This window comes from Cololabis saira, chromosome 1 (assembly GCF_033807715.1).
Source record: "Cololabis saira isolate AMF1-May2022 chromosome 1, fColSai1.1, whole genome shotgun sequence".
Classification (NCBI taxonomy): domain Eukaryota; kingdom Metazoa; phylum Chordata; class Actinopteri; order Beloniformes; family Belonidae; genus Cololabis; species Cololabis saira.
The window spans coordinates 27,564,091-27,582,523 of record NC_084587.1 but is presented as its reverse complement, the minus strand read 5'-3'; the positions used below and the strand labels follow the sequence as shown (position 1 = coordinate 27,582,523).

Sequence of the window (18,433 nt, the reverse complement as noted above, 5' to 3'; positions counted from 1 at the left end):
TATTAGACCATCATAGCTCTTCTCTGGCCTCACTCAAAAATATCTGGCAAAAGGACTTGGGATGTGACCTCAGTGAGGATCAGTGGGATAGTATGTGTCGGAATGTCTTTGTTTCACTGTCTTGTAACAAGATAATTGAACAGAATGATAAATTTATGCACAGGATGTACTTTACGCCACTCCGTCTAAGTAAGATGTTTCCTAACTTATCCCCTAGATGTCATCGCTGCAAAGCATGCATAGGGTCAACTATGCACATCTTTTGGGAATGCAGAAAATTACAGAACTTTTGGGAGGCTGTGCATGACTTAACTGTCAAGGTTGTACAGACCCCTCTAGACTGTACACCAATACGTTACCTTTTTGGTACAGAACTGGACAAGACACTGGACCCCACACACACACGAAGAGGATTGCTATGATATCCTACATAGCGAAGAAATGCATCCTACTCAACTGGAACCAGCACAAACCCCCTACATTTAACCTGTTTAAACAAACCTTGAATGACACTTTGCGTTTGGAACAACGCACGTACACTCTAAAAAATAAGGGAGATGTTTTTCTCAGAATATGGCAACCGCTCATGGACCTCTGACATTCATCCGGCATGGCTGGCCATGCCAGGATTCTGTGTACATAAAGAGACACATATGCACTATGACCATGGTTTATTTGATTTGATTATTTATGTATTTGATTTACAAGTTGTCCTTTTACTTTGGGTAACCATTTCTTCTTTTATTATTTTTGTCTTGATTTTGCTTTGTTGTCTTTGTCCTGTATGTCTTTAAAATGCTAAAAACAAATAAAAATATAATTGAAAAAAAAAAAATAACTGTCAATCAACATTATCAGCCAGCTGTGAAAACTGAATGGACCTGTGTGGCATATTTGTACGTGTGTAAGTGAAGACAATCGAGATAGAGAGAGACCTGGTGTCGTTGGAAGTAGATGTTCCCCAGATGAAGGACAGAGGACAGAAGTCTGTAGATACTGTTTTGCTCTTCTGGGGTGAAACACAGGATGTCCATGGCACTCAGCAAACGCCTGAAGTCCTCCCCATCATCCTTCCCCTCAATGGTACAGTTCCCTCCCTACATGTGCACACACATGTGCTGTTATCAACAACAAAATATTTACACTCACCTGATTTTGCTTTGATCAAAGGGCCAGATCATGTTTTTCCTCAACCTGCAGAGGTTTGAACCTCATCTTGCTGCAGATGCACTTCAGGATGTCAGTACTCTGTGACATCACTGCTGGGTGCATTTATCAGTGATAAAAGGCACACCTCTAACCACTTGTTCAATCAGAGAGGGTACTGATCTACTATCTTTAAAAAATGTTTGTAAGAGAAGCACTTAAAAATCAATAAAGACTGATGAATAGGTCAAATCACAGCCTATGGATGTGATTCATGCCATCCATATATAAGTGTGGCTTGAGAGATTTTGTGACTAAACCATTATATATATATATATATATATTATATTAGAAAGCAAAATGTCTAACCCTTGAGCATCTATGTCTACTTAAAGCAGCAGTGATGGAATCTCATAGTTATACGCCTGAGGGTGGCCAGTGTTGAAGCACATAACAAATGAACAAAAATGAGTTTTAATTAAAGTACTGGAAAGCAAAAAAAAAGTGTCAGAACAGTAAATATTGATGGCACCTGAGCCCAACTGAATTCCACAGCTACGTCAGCAGAACATACTGTAAGCTTGTAGATTAGTATAGAGAAGATTAATGTTACAATTGTGACATCATTCAGTGGCTCCGTACTATCACTGGTGCTTCAAGTTTAGCGATTAGGTGTCGCGATCTTGGGTTTTATTTCTAGAAGTGACCTGTAAAGGATAAATATTACATGTCTAGTGCGTTAGTGACTCTGGATGGATCTAGTACTACTGTGAGGAATCAAAGTTATTTTTGACAATGATTTACTCTTGAAATCACACATACACGTTTCTAGGATGGTCTTTTTTCACCTCACAGTATTGTAAAAGCAAGTGTAAAATCCTTTCTTAGAGTGATGCAGAAAAACCAGTCCATGCATGCAAGGCTGGACTACTGTGAATCATTGTTAGCAAGATGTCCTAAAATAACTTGGAACAGTCTCCAGCTGATCCAAATAATTGCAGCAAGAGCTCTGATGAGGATTAACACATCATGTTTCTCCAATCATAACTTCTTTTCATTTGTTTTTTTTATATATACCTTCAACATGTTTCCTCACATATAAAGCCCTTAAGGGACTAGCTTTTTCTTATCTTAAGGAACCTATAGTTCCATATCATCATCTCACTAGAGCACTTCACTTTCAAACTGGAGGCTTACTTGCGGTTCCCTGAGTTTTTTATAGACTTCCATGAGAATGAGAAGCAGGGTCTTCAGTTTTAAGGTTCCGCTCTTGTGGAACCAGCTCCTAATTAGGTTTTGGGAAGCATAAACTTTCTCTACCTTTAAGATTAAGCTTAAAACTTTTCTTTTTGATACATCTTATAGTTAGTATTAACATAATTAATGGCAAGTGCATACTCTTTTTGTATGTTGCTTTTATTGTATCTTTCCTGTCATCTCAGACCCTTAACTGGTCTTCATGAGTCTGGTTCTGCTGGAATTTTTTTTAATTTAAAAAAAAACCCTGTTAATCAGTGTTTTTTCCCACTCCACTGTTGCCTTATACTTGTCTGTCTAGGCTGTTTTTCAAGCGTTGACAAGTCTTGAGCTCAACTGGAATTAACTGAATTATGAAATAAAGTGAATTTAAATATAATTTTTATAATTATAATTATTTTATAATTATAATTTTATAATTATAATTTTTGAATGTCCCTTAAGATAACTTTGTTAAATCAATTAAATTGAATCTATCATGTCCATTGTGTTTTTAACCTTTCACTAAAACTGTAATGCAAAACGTTATTCCTTCTCTAGCAGTTACTGGTCCTCTTAAAATCTGATTTATAAAAAAATCATTGCCTTTAAATAGCTAATTTGATGCATAACTATACATCTTTGGCTCCCTTCAGTGAATGTCCATTGGCTCTGTCCATACCATAACCACCTGCAGACACTGGGTTTTCTGTCTCTGCTACACTAAGAAATGACCACCTGTGATGTTGGAAAAAATCAGGTGTATATGTTGCACGCAAGTGGAAGTATCAGAATAGCAATGCTTTTACTTTCTGGAGCTTTTAACAACATTAGAATTGAATAATGGATAATATGAGCCCATAATGGATATTATGAGACTTTTAAGTTATTTTTGATTCTTTTGAAAAGAAAAGAGTTTAAATAAAAAAGAAAAAAAATCTGAGAGAAAAGCTGTTTTTGTAATAAGTATTTTGGTTTCATTGCTTTTGTAATTACAAATATGTTGTTTAGTAATCCAAAAGTTTTGTGAGCTGTTTCTCTCATTTTCCAGTGAAAGATGTAAGACATTTTTTTATTGTCAAAAACCTGATTGAAGAGACATTGTGGAAACATCAACATCCACAATATTTAAATAAGGTTCATGCATGAAAGAGAGGAGCAGAAATGGAGACAGCTGGGACTAGCCTGGGGAGACAGAGTTGGGACTAAATTTTGGAGAGAACACTCATTTTGGGTCCTACTCAGGAAATTGAAGCCACCACATCCTAAAGCATTTGGATTCGCAAATAGGATACTCAGATTTGCAAATTAAACTTTAAGATTTGCGGAGAAAACCTTTCAGTTGGCATATGAAACGTTTGGATTGGCAAGAACAACATAATGAGATGTACAAATAAATCTGCATACATTTTTTTGGATTAAATATCTTTTCTGTTTAACTTTGTGTTAAAAAAAAAAACTAACTCTGAACAGTTTGGTAGCTCCACTCATGAAGACCAAACAAATGAGAAAGATCCAGACCACTAACTTGCAAGCACTAAGCATAGATACATTGGGTTTTCACAGGTGAAACAGCATCTGCCTGTAATCTATTCATTTTTAGCGAGAGATGGTTAGTGGATATCAGACAGGCAGGTTGGCCAGCTGCCTAGCAGTGCGGCCAGCGAGTGGCCAGTGACCTGTTTACTATAACACTCAATACTTATACGTAAGAATTGCAAATGTAAGCAGGGAAGAGAGATAACACACGAGTAAACATATCACTTAACCAGCATGCGATCTCCAGCTCAGATTGTCTCTTGGAATAATGGTTTAAAATAACATCAGATTTTATAATTAGTGTAGGAGCCAAATTCATCTGGTTTTGAGTCAGATGTGGGACAAAAAATGAAAACTGCAGTATAATTCCCAACATGATTGATGGGGGACTAGGATGTGTCCAAATAAACTGAAATCACTTCGCTTGTAGTTTAATATATCTGGATATGAGATGAAGAGCCAAAGAAACTGATGTAGTGCTTTAAAAGACACAAACAGAACATAGTTCTAGTGCCAAAAGCTCTTGTTATTTGTTGATGCACCTTTATTATACACTATGGGTTTGATCTTAGACAGTTGTCTGTCTTTATGACTTAAAAGAAGTTTGGTAGGGAGTCTCACCTGGGTGCAGCTATAGGAAGGAGCCTAAAGCCTGCTCTGCATGAACACTGAACTGCCTATCATACAAACAAGAGAAAATTCACAGGCTCTAGTCTTCTGCAGTAAGCAGGCTAAAATGTGACTTTTAATATTTTTGACTTTTTCTGCAGAAAAAAAGAAGAGATAAACATGTCTTACTCAAATTACTATCAACAGCAGGTTATTTGACATGTTGTCCAACTTGGCCTGAGGGAAGGGCCCCCCTACATTTAAAAATGAAGACTAAGGGAAAGGGTTAGGGTGCGTCCCAATACTCCCCCTCGCCCTCCTTTTCTTCCCTAACCCTAACTTTTGCGCGTTCCCGTGAAGGTAGTGGTGTCCCAATTCCTCTTTTCACCTAGGGGGAGGGGGCATAACGAGGGCTAGGGGCTGAGAATAGCCCCTTCAAATCGAGGGATTTCAGATGCTGACTTGGCGAGCGAGGGGGTATGAAAAAAAGAGGCTCTGCATCGATTTGACTCGCCGACCGAAGGCAAACAGGCAGACTGGTCTCAGAGAAATAGAGAGAAATAATCCTGTGACTCGTCAGATTTGTTTTGGATGTTTCTGATATAATAGTCTTCAGAAACCACAAAGTAATCCAGCTGTTATCTGGGTAATTTAAACACTTTCAGATAAAGTTGTAGAAGATCACGCCAGAATAAAGGGATTTATGGTTCTGCGTTACACCAACGCAGATCCTACGGCGGAGGTTACGCTCTGCGTCGATTTAACGCGGACCCAAGCTCCGGACCTGGCAGACAGAAATCTCTAAATTTCGGAGCAAATTTCTTAACAGGCGTAGCTACAACTGTTAGATTTCATCTATTAAACCAACATATTCCTAAATGATTTATTTCAGCCGGCGTGATTCTCAACAGAGCTGCGTCCCGGGAGAGAGTGTCTCTCCCGGGGCTGACGGAGCAGCTTGACCCGGCGGACACGTCTGTTCTCGGGCTGTGAGCTGAGGCTGCTCCCCGGGGCCGGCGGCTCTTCTCATCTCCGAAAACATCGGGTCACATTTCTTAACAGGCGTTATTTGGATAAACTGAGCCCCGGTTGGGGATCTTAAGGTTACCATTATACCTGAAAAAATATTAAAACTTAATAAAGTGCCATATTAACAGCGCTACAGCTGAAATTAAAACAGCTTTTGGCTCTCAGCTTCCTGATCAGGGTAGGGATGAAAACAAGGGGTAGGGGGAGAATTGGGACAGGCACCTGGGCCAAGTGCCCTAGATCTCAAGTGCCCTAAAAGTTCCCCCTTCTTTTTTAGGGCTTAGGGAAGAAAAGAAGTGCGAGTGGAGAAAAGAAGGGCGAGTGAAGGAGAATTGGGATTGGGCCTTAGTCTTTGTTATTTTAAGGCTAAGATATAATAAATATATTATAAGCCATTATAATGTCTTCTCAAGAGATGTGGTGTGAAAGTGGAATTATATGTGAGTACCTGATTCAGATAGTAGTAAGTCTCAGCTTCTTGTAGATGCAACGAGGGCTTCTCATTAGGGGGAAGACCTGCCAACATCTCATAGAAGATATGGTAGTTCCTCTCTGATTTGGCCTGTGGAGAAACACACACATACACAAGCACAAGGACAAGTAACGCCCACTGGCACATATTGATGTGCACTTAAATCTAAACTAAAAATGCTGAGTACTTTTAGAGCTTTGGTTGTGGAATCGCTGACATGGACTTAAAACTGTTGACAAAGGAAGGGATGCTTGATGGACATAAATGGATGAATGGCTTGATAAATGGGTAGAAAGCAACTGGATTGGCCTAAGGCATGGTTAGATAATGATATTGATCTTGCTATTTCCCTTAGCAGTCTCCTCTTTCTCACTATGACTCAGATGTAAGAAGACTCCACCTGACGTGCTGCGTGTGTTAATGCGTTGCTCACCTGAAAGACAATGCGGGACTTCTCCAACAGGTACTGAGATGTTATGGCACCGCTGATAACACCCCTGGGAAATGGTACATAGACAGGTACACGTACACACAAACACAAACATACACACAAATTCACACACGGTACAGACAGTACGACTTATGTTAAGTGACAGGTCACGCATGTGTAATATGTCACAGTTCTAACAGAAGATCAACTTTCCCTCTGACTCTGCTACCCGGACACATTAGCATATTCCCCGTTAAGCCCAATGTGTGTCTGAAGAGGAGGACTTTAGAGTTAAGTTTAGCATACATTTTTTTTTGTGTTTATCTAATAAAAAATAAATGAAAAATGTCGTTTTTAATGGGAAAATGATGAAAGATTTTTATGTTGAAAAGTTGAAAAGGATTTCATATTTCCTTTTAGGAATTTCTTCAATAGTCATTTAGATTTCTTTTCAACATGCCATTCAATACTTTTCCTTTTATATTTGATTTTAAGATTTACATTTTTACTGTAAACATGCAAGCACATGAAGAAAGAAAAACTAACAGGCTGCCAAAGGTTAAAACAAAAAATTAAGAGAGCAGATCTATAAAGTGATGGTATATAAGTATGATGTATGATGTTGTACTGAACTGGAAAACATCCACACATACTCTAAAATATGTTTTGGGTGTTTATGGAAACACTGTTTTTCCATTTGTATAACAGACAATATCTCCTTAAAGGAGCTTGAGGCTCCTTTAAAGAAATGAGACTCTCTAGCGCCACCCTTCGCCACGACGGCCGTTGGGGGTACTGCAGCCAACAGTGAAGCCGGCACGGGAGAACGGGGAGAACGCACATGCAGCGTCATGTGACGTCACATCCGCAGCCCAGCGCGGGAAATTCGGGACCGAATTGCAGCACATTTTGCAGCACACAGCCTGTTCAAGGCAAAGGAGAGATACACTAGAGGGCTCATTCTTTTGGGTTTGGAACGCTTCATCTGACATTATTACTAGAAAACTTAAAATGTATACGGATTTTTTTCATAAATCCTGCCACAATCCAGCCTCAAGCTCCTTTAAGTCGATGTGTGAAGCTTGTTGGTGTAACAGACCACCAGATCTAGATAGTACTTTTTTTTCTGCCACTACCAGTCTTAGGCATATCACCATTTGACCATGAGATTAAAGCTACAAAGTCTTTGAAGAGCGACTTAAAATTGCCAGGTTGTGGTTAGGAGTGATCTTGCAAGAGTAAGACCTCGAGAGGCATCTGAAGATTGCTGTTGAAAACTGATTTAACATTGAGCAGAACCGAAACAGGTTTGCGGGTGACCCTTCAGCAGAATGACACATGCAGGAGACAGTGAGGGGTAGATTTGGTTGCGCTCCACTTAGGTGTAATGCAGTCTACGCATAACCTCATCCTGGATCAGTCTATAATGCGTTTGCACAGAGCAGTGATGGATCCATGACACAGCCCCATCCCAGAACTCTATTGACATCTCTGAACTTAAATATTTGGCCCAGTCATCTCAAATAGAAGCAAAAAAATTGAGGTGGTGAAGCATTTCACAAATATTGAAACGAGGTGCTAAAATGAATGAGAAGTTAGCAGGATATCAGGTTGAGGTTTCTTTAATGTAATTTGAAGCTAATGGAAAAAATGTGAATGGGGAAGACCAAACTTAAAGCAAAACTGAGTAAATTATGTAAACTGGTCTTTATTCTGTGAGAAATCCCATGCTTTCATTTTTCATGTTAAGAGGTTGTTCGTTATTGTAAAAGGCAGAATCTTTAGGGATGCTTCAGTTAAACCAGTTCCTAACGGCATGAATTCACTTTCCTCAATTTATTGTAGAGTCTGAGATGCTGTTAAAGGAATTGACATTATTCAAAAGAATAGGAGTAGAGAGTTTTGGTTTCTCCAGGCAAATTAAAGCAGCACAACGTAACTTTCAGCTTTTGTTGAGTTTGGCGTCTCCTTTGGACAAAAGCGGTAGTGCTTTACCAGTAGTGTGGCAGGGTTCCTACCATGCTCCTCAAAGTTACATAGTGCCAGTGAAGGCGATACAGACCCCTCAGACCATGACAGAGGTGTCATTAAACCTGTTGGAAGTTGATGTACAATCACAATGACTCTGGAAATATTATATTAAGGTGGAAAAGTTACGTAGTGTCGCTTTAAAAGGTTATCAGCATACAAAGTTACACTTGTCTCAGTACCGCCTAATCTGATTCCTTCAATGTCAAGAGGCCTCCTGATGCCTACTGCTAGAGGATCTGCCACAATATTAATTAGCAGAGGGGACATTGGATCACCTTGATGAACTCTACATCCTAGGGAGAACAGTTTGGATTTATTCATATTCATTACAATTGAAGATTTTGGACACGCACACAGTATTCTGAACACATTCTATAAATGTACTATAGAAACATATAACGGCATACATCCTACACAATGCACAATGCATCTCTTAAACCTAAACCTTTCAATTTTCTCACATAAAGAGCAGTTTCTTGGAAAAACAAAAGTACAATTCACCATTATACTATAGTAATATTTAGATAGTGGATGTTAGTTTCTTCACACTAGTGGACAAGACAGAGTTCATTAACAGGAAAAGTTACTACTCACTCATCCATGTAGATCTGCGTGTATTTGCCAAAGCGTGAAGAGTTGTCATTACGCACTGTTTTGGCATTCCCGAAAGACTCCAGCAAGGGCGTGGCCTCAAGTATCTGACCAATTACCAGAAACAGAAAAGTTACTATGGTTACTGCCAACAGAAATGGTGCTTGTCATAAGAACAGAACAGTTTACCTGTATCTGAAAGGAGATGGCATGAGGAGGAAAAGAGAGAGAGAGAAAAAAAAATTGTTGAAATTTCCACGATTTAAACTGAAGTTTGTATGTAGGCACATACAACGTACATGTACATACTCACCTGCTGTGCAATGTTGCGCTTGTGATGTATGGCTGTCAAGTAACGCAGGATCAGTTTCGTGGCTTCTGTCTTTCCTGCCCCACTTTCTCCACTGGAATAACAAATAACATTACTGTAACTTTCACGGCACGTAGGTTTTTTTCATACAATCAATCATTAATGCAATATGTATGGATCATTTTGAAATAAGAGTAATCCTAGCCGACCATTTTATATTTCATTTCTTTCTAAAGTTAAACGCACTTAAAACACAGTTGTAGGAAAGTACTGATAGGGTTTGTAAGTCTTTATGTTTAAGAGCACACATAGAAAATAATTAAACTTGATGAATAGTGTAAAGACAAGCAGATAAACTGCATGATAACAAGAGATGCACAAAGTCAAACCTGCTTTCTACACACTTCTTGTGGCTATTCTGTACAGAAAATTAATATGGTAAGAGGTAAGGGGTTCTTACATTTTTTCAAACACTTATCCAAACAAAATAAAACATCTATAGAAGTAATACCATTTAATACCTGATCACAATACACTGTTCCTTTTTGGCATCCATCATGGTCGTATATGAAAGATTAGCAATGGCAAAAAGATGACTGCAACACAATTGAACATTATTACTAAAAGTCATTTCAGGATGATTGGTTGTCTACACTCTTCATGCCTGTTCTGTTAAAAATTAAAGCGCTAGTGAAATCCATAACCAAACTCTCCCTTGGCAACTGACCAATAACAGTGTAACAGTAGCTGCTTTCTAACACCTGAGAGAGGTGACATTTACACCTTTATTTACCACCACATACCCTCTCTGAGTGAAGCTTGGAACACATGTACACATTTGTAGTACAAGAGTTAAATCATGCAATCACACATGCATGGTATGAAAGGTTACAGTTAGAACAACCTAAAGTAAATACAGTTTGAACAGTAAAGCTGATTTTCTCTACTGAGAACCCCCCCCCAAAAAAACAAAACAAAACAACAACAACAACAGAACGATAAGAGCTCATAGTTCTTTCAATCAGCATCTGACCACTTTTTAGTAAAGTACACATTATGGTTATTATAAGTCAGATATATCATTATGTGCTCCACCAAATGTATAATGAAGTGCATGAAAAGTGTGTGTATATATATATATATATATATATATATATATATAAATATATATATATATATATATATATATTAATGGTTTAATGCTGTTGACCAATCTTGGACTGAGTGCTGTGAGATATCAATCAGCAATGTGGAAACACTGGCATGACTGTCTTTTTTAAATTTGTATGTGTGTTTGTCTTTTTTTAAATGGACCCTGAGTCTATTAATAAAGTATATCTATCTATATATATATTTATATTTATATATACAGATGCTACTTAGTGCATACTGGCAAATAGACAAACAGGCTAAATATATTACCTTGACTAAGACAAGGAATTTAAAGTCTAACAGGTCTAAAAGACGCATGCACATGCACACACACACTACACGTCTTACGGAGGGTTGTCACTTAGACCATGGCCTTCGTACTGATGCACCATGTCTGTGCCGTAAATGTTGAGCAACTTGTAAGGGTTCACAGACACAAGGATGCTACCTATGTATGTCTAAGATGCACACACAAAAAGAAAGGAAGACCAGAGGGTAAATAAATGCATACATTTGGGAATGTCTGGATTAAATATCTCTCTTTCTCTCTCTCTCTCTCTCTCTCTCTCTCTCTCTCTCTCTCTCTCTCTCTCTCTCTCACTATATATACATATACATATACATATATATATACATATATATACATATATATATATATATATATATATATATATATATATATATATATATATATATATATATATATATATATATATATATATCAACTATTATTACAATAATCACTTAATTTGCATAATAGAAATTCAACATACATATACAAGTTCTTGGTCGAAGCGTTTCTTCAGGTTCATCAGAACTGTATTCTCATTCAGTTCACTGGAATTAATTAGAGGAAATGTAAAAATTGAGCACACACCGGCACTGAAGTAGTATTGTCACACTCACTTTGACACCCAGTTCCTAAATTTCCTAGGAGCTGCTAAATTACACAAATATTTAATTTTGGGGTTTCCTTCTGATGTGAAAGGACATTACTTCCACACAGATGAAAATACATGCTTGAATTTGATAAAATACTTATATATTTAACAAACTGTGTAAGAGTTAATTTTTCTAAACTGACTAATCTTCAAAGATTTTTTTTTAATCCAACAGGCACACTGGGACACACTAAGAAAATTACTGCTTGATGAAACTGAACGGGTATTATTTTAAATGAAATGAGCTTCCACAGTCTTGAGTAAAACAGTTCTTGACATAGTAAAATGTGAAAGAATGAATGAGGAGCGAATGTAGTGAATGTACTTGTTCTGGATTATGCTTACGTGAGTTGGGTCATGTCTTCCATTCCCTCTGCCCAGCGTTTCACCCTGTGCCCTGATGTGGGCATGCTTATGATACAGTAAATCTGGATACAAAATCCCACAATGATATGTCATCAGCCCAACAAAATCATATAACGCTTTCCTACCTAAGGCACATTGGCCGGGTTTCCCAGATCCAACCTCTCTTAAGGATTTAAGAGAGGTTCAAAGAAGGTTTGAACTAAGAGAGAATCCTAAGATACGGGTGTTTCCCAGATGACTTCTTAACACCGTCCTTTAGTTTCGCTCTTTCAGACGCTCTTTGGAGCAGCTGTACGGTTCTGAAACCAAATGAATCGATGCCAGGCAAATCGATCACCGATCACTATCAGCGCATTTTCACACGCAGCACTGGTGCCTAACGCACTAATTCACTGCTGCCTGTGCGTTATAATAAAAAATTAAGATGATAAATATAATTCAATGACCCTTTTTCATCCAAACGGTGTGTTACTCCGTTATTTCTGGCTACAGTGAGGCTTTTTTTCCCCACACACGGAGACCGGGAGTAAACGGGGTGGGCGTGTGTGTGTGTTCAAAAACATGAGCCAAGAGAAGGCGAGTTTCGCAAATCGCAACGTGGAATTACAGCAAACCCTGGTTTTTCGCAGGGGTTATGTTCCAAAAAGAACCCGTGATAAGTGAAATTCTTTTTACAATTATAGAGGGCTTCAGATTGCAGAGATCATCCCCGCCTCGCACGTATTCCTCCTCTTCTGAATGATGCTGCATCCCGACTCGCGCTGTATACAGCGCGAGTCGGCAGGTGGGTTTTTTCAAGAGAAGAAAATAGTTATGGGTCGTTGTCTTCGCTCTTTTTTCTTCTGGGCAAAAAGATTCTTTAATATAAACCGACACCATTGATTATATTTGAGACTGTATGAACGATTCATCAAAGGATCTCGTTCTTCAGCTGCTGCTTCCCTGTCATCACATAGGGGCTCGGGCTCGGGCACGGCGCAGGTGTCACGGCTGTCTGGACAGCCCGGTCCGACACACGTCCAGGGGACTGAAGTGCTGACGCACGAATGCGTTCATATAAACAGTTCTGCTTCGCGCACGGTGACGCGGTTGATTTGCAGCGAGAACATGCTGTATAGCAGCCAAATTATCAAATAAATGATATTCATGATGATCGTTTTATTTGTGCGCATAAAGCATATACAGGAACACACTTGTTATTCCTTATTTTTCTTTTTTTTCCCCTTTGCTGTCACCAATAAATGCTAAACAATATAAATCTAAAGTATAAAATAAATCAAAATTTGTGCGGGGTGCATTGTTTTAATATCTCATTGCTTGGTGTGATATTGATTTGCCTGACGCGGCTGGATCTGTGAGTCTTCGTTCACTAAGATGGTTGGAAAGACTGGGTCAGCAGCATCTTTCATTTCCTTCTTAATGAAAGAGATACTTAAGCTAAGAGCAACTCTGGGAAACGCGATTTTCTTTCACAGGCTCCTTAAGAAGGTTTGAAAGAAGTCTTTCGCTGTTAAGAACTACTTAACTGATCTGGGAAACCCGGCCATTGTCAGTGGATGTCGAGCTGAATAAAAAAGGCAGAACCTTGCAGATTCCTTGTCATAACATCTACAAGGAAATTATTTGCCCATTCCGATTGTAGGCTTCTGAGGTATTCCTTGAATAATATATGCATCACTCCCATTTTTTATTTTAATTGAGTCACCCACCAATTATCAACATTTTCTTAAGAACAATAAAAACTTAATCCTACTAAAAGTGGATGAATGATTCCTTTTCATCTTCATATTAATATCAACCTGAAGTCATAAATAAAAGTACCTTGTCATACCAGCTTTGACCTGGCACTCTTTTTCTGTCAGGAGTCCAGTCCAAGTCCTGAGGCTGTCCATCGACACCATGAGGAGTGGGACAATATCCTTCTAGTACCCCATCTTCTCTGTACATGGACCACTTAGACAAATTCTGGAGCGTACCATGTGGTAAAACTCTCTCAGCTGCCCAAACATCCTCCCCACCTTCACTTCCTCCTCTGGTATTCCTGGCCCAATGTCCAGAGCGTGGCCCATAAGGGGGTATGACAGCATATCGGTGGTCTTGCCCCTGCAGTCCCATTGGCACATTGTATGAAGCATAGCGAAGCTGCTGGTTTTGCACTGCGTCAGACAAACTTGGGTTGTGGAACCGTCGTGTGAGAAGAGAGCGATCTGGAAGCCTGTGGAACCAGGAGTAGCTCTCTTTCACAAAGAACATGCAACACAGGATTTTATAATGTTGTTCAAATCTGACAATGAGGAGGTTTTGTCACATTGGGTGTGGAAATCTGTGTGGTTAAATGCATTTTCAAGTAATTCTACATTTTCATCATTACATCATTCACTTAAGGAGTCCCACTTTCAAGTAACTGAAATCTGCAAAGGCTGATTTAGTTGATTCCATTATTTATCTATACCTGCTTTTTCTGTTTAGGATGATCGGGACTGACTATTGCCATCCAAACAAATGTCTGCCTTGTGTTCTATAACAGAAGTAACTGGCAATCAAACAAGCAGGAAATAATCTACAGGGGTTTTATTCAATTGCTTTGGGTTAATATATTTCTGAATATATTTCTTTATGTCAGTCTTCATGGTTTCAAAAGTAGTTTCCTCGCTTGACTTCTGTTTTCTAAAAACGCCCTTCTGCGTAATTCTTGGACAAGCTTATTTGGTCATCTCTTCTAGTAAATTCAGTTTCCTACCTGAAATTGGCAACTCGCAGGTCTTCTCTCCTCAGTGCAGAGTTAAGGTTGGGACTAGTTGGTTTGGGTGCCCCTGACAGTACAGAGTTTTCTGAGAGATGAAAGAGACTTGTGGAACGAAGGTCCTTGTTTTGCCTAAGAGCAGCTGTTAGGTTTGGAGTGGAGGGCTTCTGCCCAGGAACAACCAGAGGAGCATCACGCAGCTGGAATGATGCATTACGAAGGTTCTCATTCATTAGAGCCTGGAGGTTGCAGAAGGAAGACACCAGGTCACCATACCTTCAAGACCATAACTACTTTGATATACTAACCTTTCTTAATAATTACTGTACGTTTCAATAAACTACAGCCACTACAATGCTATGTCTAACTTTAGACATGCAGGAACCAGATTATTGTAAATAAATTGATAATTTCAACAAGTTTTACTAAGTTACAAGAGATTCATTTCAACAGGTACACACTTTAGACAGGTTAGGGGCAACTGGTTTCCGCGGGTCAATGATAATAGTTCCATCAGGTAAAGCATAGGACACGCTCTTTAGATAGGGATTTTGTAGGGCAGCTTTCAGGTTGGGGCTCTTTGGTTTCCTTGGATCCACAATGACAGTTCCATCTTGGAGAGTGTATGAAGCTCCTTTCAAAGCTGGGTTATTGAGAGCCTGGGAATTAGAGCAACTAGTTTCAGTTTAAGTTTCCCTGAACTCTGAAAAAAATGTATTTATATTGTTTTAAAATAAATTAGTAGATTACGTTAAATATTATTATTAAAACTGATACTACAGTACATTAATTTGATGGAGCATTTTTAACAGCTATTCCCCTGTACACAAACCCTACTACGTTGTGAAGAGAGACAGAAAAAATAATTATTGATAAATCACACCTTTAAAACTACCAGGAAAGTATGAAGAAACATTTAAAAGACACCAAAGAGATCTTAATGTACAGCCAACCTTAGCCAGGTTTGGGGATACAGGAGTATTGGGGTCTCGAACCCCCTCTGGTAGTCTGAAGGAAGCGTTCAACAGTGAAGAGCTCAGTAGAGCACTGGACAGGTTTGGCGATATAGGCTTCCGTGGATCGATGATGATAGTGCCATCTGGAAGGGCATAAGAGGCACTCTTCACGTAAGGGTTTTGAAGTGCTGCTTTAAGATTTGGGGACTTTTGCTGCTTGGAGTCGATCACAATGGTTCCATCAGGGAGAGAGAAAGAGGCTTCACGTAGAGCTTGGTTGTTTAATGCCTTAGTAAGGTTTGGGGAAATGCTTTGCTAAACGAACAGACAGTAAACAAAGAAAAATATGAATTAAGTTCTATTACAAAATATTTAACAAATGTTACTCAAGGAAAGATTTAAACATATAAGTTAAAGATTAATTCAAATTTAGATAAAGAATTACGAGTCATGGTTTACTTGCTGCCTTGGATCCATAATGGTGCCATCAGGAAGAGTGTATGAAGCAGTCCTAAGATCCTTGTTTTGAAGAGCTCCAGAGAGGTTAGGTGACATTGACTTTTGGAGGGCACGGGGGTCCTGTTTATACGGATATGTAAGAGTGTTATGGTAATGAAGAATGCTTATATGTTCAAATACAAAAAAACAAAAAACCTATACCGTATTTTCTGGACTATAAGCCGCTACTTTTTCCATAGGTTTTCAACCATGCGGCTTATACAAAGGTGCGGCTATTCTGTGGATTTTTCTTCCACCGCTCGGGCGCTGTACCGGAATTAGAATAAAAACTAAGACAAAATAAATGCAAAGAAGAATACGCTACTTATTCTTTAGCAGATAGAAGTAGGTAGAAGCAGATTTCAAACAGATAAATAGATAAATAAGTACTGGTTATTTTCTCTTGGTTCGGTCCCGTTTTAATCAGCAAAGTTGCTGCCGTGTTAAAAGACACTGTTAGGAAAGATCTATTTAGGTACAAACACGTACATCATTTACAGTTCAAAATGGTTCTGTACATGTAGTAAATATCTAATCTAACAACATAAATATTTGCGGCTTGCATATCTTTTCTTTTTAAATAGAGCGGATGCGGCTTATATACAGGTGCGGCTTGTATATCTTTTTTTGTTGTTTTTTTAAAAATAGAGCGGATGCGGCTTATATACAGGTGCGGCTTATAGTCCAGAAAATACGGTATATAAACTTTTCAAAATCGTTCTTTAAACTTACCCTGATAACTGATCCATCAGGCAAGATGTATGAGGCTCCGCGAACTTGTTGGTTTTGGAGAGCATGGCCAAGCACTGAGGGGGACCGTGAATTTGCATATGGTGACATCAGGGTCCCATCCGGAAGCTGGTATGATACTTGCATCAAGTGCGGGTTATGCAGGGCACTAGTCAACATCGGAGATGAGGATGGTTGAAGTCCACGCGAAAGCTGTCTAAATTCTGTGGGTTTTTGATAAGATGCTCGGCGCAAGTTTGGATTTTGCTGAAGAGCACTGTGAAGATGGGGCGTAGCTGGTGCATAAGGATTACGACGTTGCATCATAGGGGATCTTAAAGACACATTCTGCAAATTAGATCTGTTTTGCAGTGCATCATGGAGCAGGGGCGATGGACCAGGTTCCGAGATATAATCATATGGAGTAATAACAGTTGGACCATATGGTGAATGTAACTGTGGAGTTTGATAAGAAGCCACACCTCTTAATACCTGACCATGTTTCATTGCTCCAGAGAGCATAGGAGATGAGGGCACAGAAGGGGTAAATGGAGACTGAGGTCTCGGGAGTGGCGACATATAGGATGCTTCTCTCACTGCCTGGTTTTGCAGAGCTCCAGACAGTACTGGAGAAGAAGGGGGCAGAGGCTGTTCATATGGTGACATTGGGTTTTGCAACGGAAATGCATAAGATGCATCTCGCAAAGCACGATTTTGTATAGCCCCAGAGAGCATGGGAGATGAGCGGGCCACAGGCTGTTCATAAGTTGATGATGGCCTCTGTAGTGGAGGAACAAAAGATGGATCCTGAATTACCTGATTGTGCATTGCACCAGGCTGTGTAGAGTCCAAAGGAACATAAGGTTCTAATAATTCTGCAGACACTTCACCCATGCCCACCATTTGTGCTGCATCTGGTCCAAGAGGGGACAAAAAAGAAGCTTGTCGAAAAGCATGATTTTGCAAAGCACCAGAAAGGATGGGGGAGGAAGGATTATCATACAGATGTGACTGCTCAATATGAGGACTAGCATTTGGGCTTGACATGTAATTTTCTGGAGCATAAAAGGAAGACTGGACAATGTGTGGAGGCGGATGAGAGAAAGACTGATGAGAAATTTGAGGGTCAAATTGAGAGGATGCAGAGTGTTTAAGAGAGAATTGTGGGGAGGCTGGAGGTACCCTTTTCATAGACTGCTTGGCTATGAGGGGACGCCCTCGAGCTATGGGGCGAGAAGGAAGTCGGGCAGAGTCTCTCCTTCTCATGGGAGCGCGGTGGACCATATGAGGAGAGTTAAAAGGAGAGGAGTGGAGGGAGGAGTCTATTGTAAGAACAGAGGATCTGTTACTTCTTATAGAGGAGGCACGGAATGGACGTACATTCTGAGTGGGTGGAGGGACAGGACGTCCTCTAAGACCCATTGGAGAAGGCCTGACAGTACCTAAAGGAACACCCCCTATTCTAGGTCTTGTTGGTGGTGTTGGGTCTTTTAACAGCCGAGTTGAGCGTCGAGAAAGGGTAGGAGACGAGGGAGCAGGCCGAGGCCCTGCCGGAGATAAACTACGTCGAGATGGGGAGGGGGAAGAAGAAGGTCTTCTGTCTAACTGAGGAGAAGGAGAAGGTGATGCACGACTAGGGGAGGGTGACCCTTGCC

The 18,433-nt window shown here is 39.6% G+C and overlaps 1 protein-coding gene across 1 annotated transcript in view; it reads right to left on the bottom strand.

Moving 5' to 3' along the window:
- Positions 1-18,200, bottom strand: part of myo15ab (myosin XVAb) — a 71,702-nt gene extending 53,502 nt beyond the window's left edge. The window contains 18 exon segments of the mRNA XM_061732829.1: positions 936-1,097; positions 6,008-6,121; positions 6,465-6,528; positions 9,087-9,190; positions 9,273-9,278; positions 9,397-9,487; positions 9,915-9,989; positions 10,894-11,003; positions 11,319-11,382; positions 11,832-11,914; positions 13,674-14,136; positions 14,593-14,834; positions 15,057-15,254; positions 15,549-16,109; positions 16,782-16,947; positions 17,122-17,262; positions 17,335-17,558; positions 17,922-18,200. Coding sequence (XP_061588813.1) covers positions 936-1,097; positions 6,008-6,121; positions 6,465-6,528; positions 9,087-9,190; positions 9,273-9,278; positions 9,397-9,487; positions 9,915-9,989; positions 10,894-11,003; positions 11,319-11,382; positions 11,832-11,914; positions 13,674-14,136; positions 14,593-14,834; positions 15,057-15,254; positions 15,549-16,109; positions 16,782-16,947; positions 17,122-17,262; positions 17,335-17,558; positions 17,922-18,200 — 3,147 coding nt within the window.
- Between the last annotated feature and the right edge of the window lie 233 nt (positions 18,201-18,433).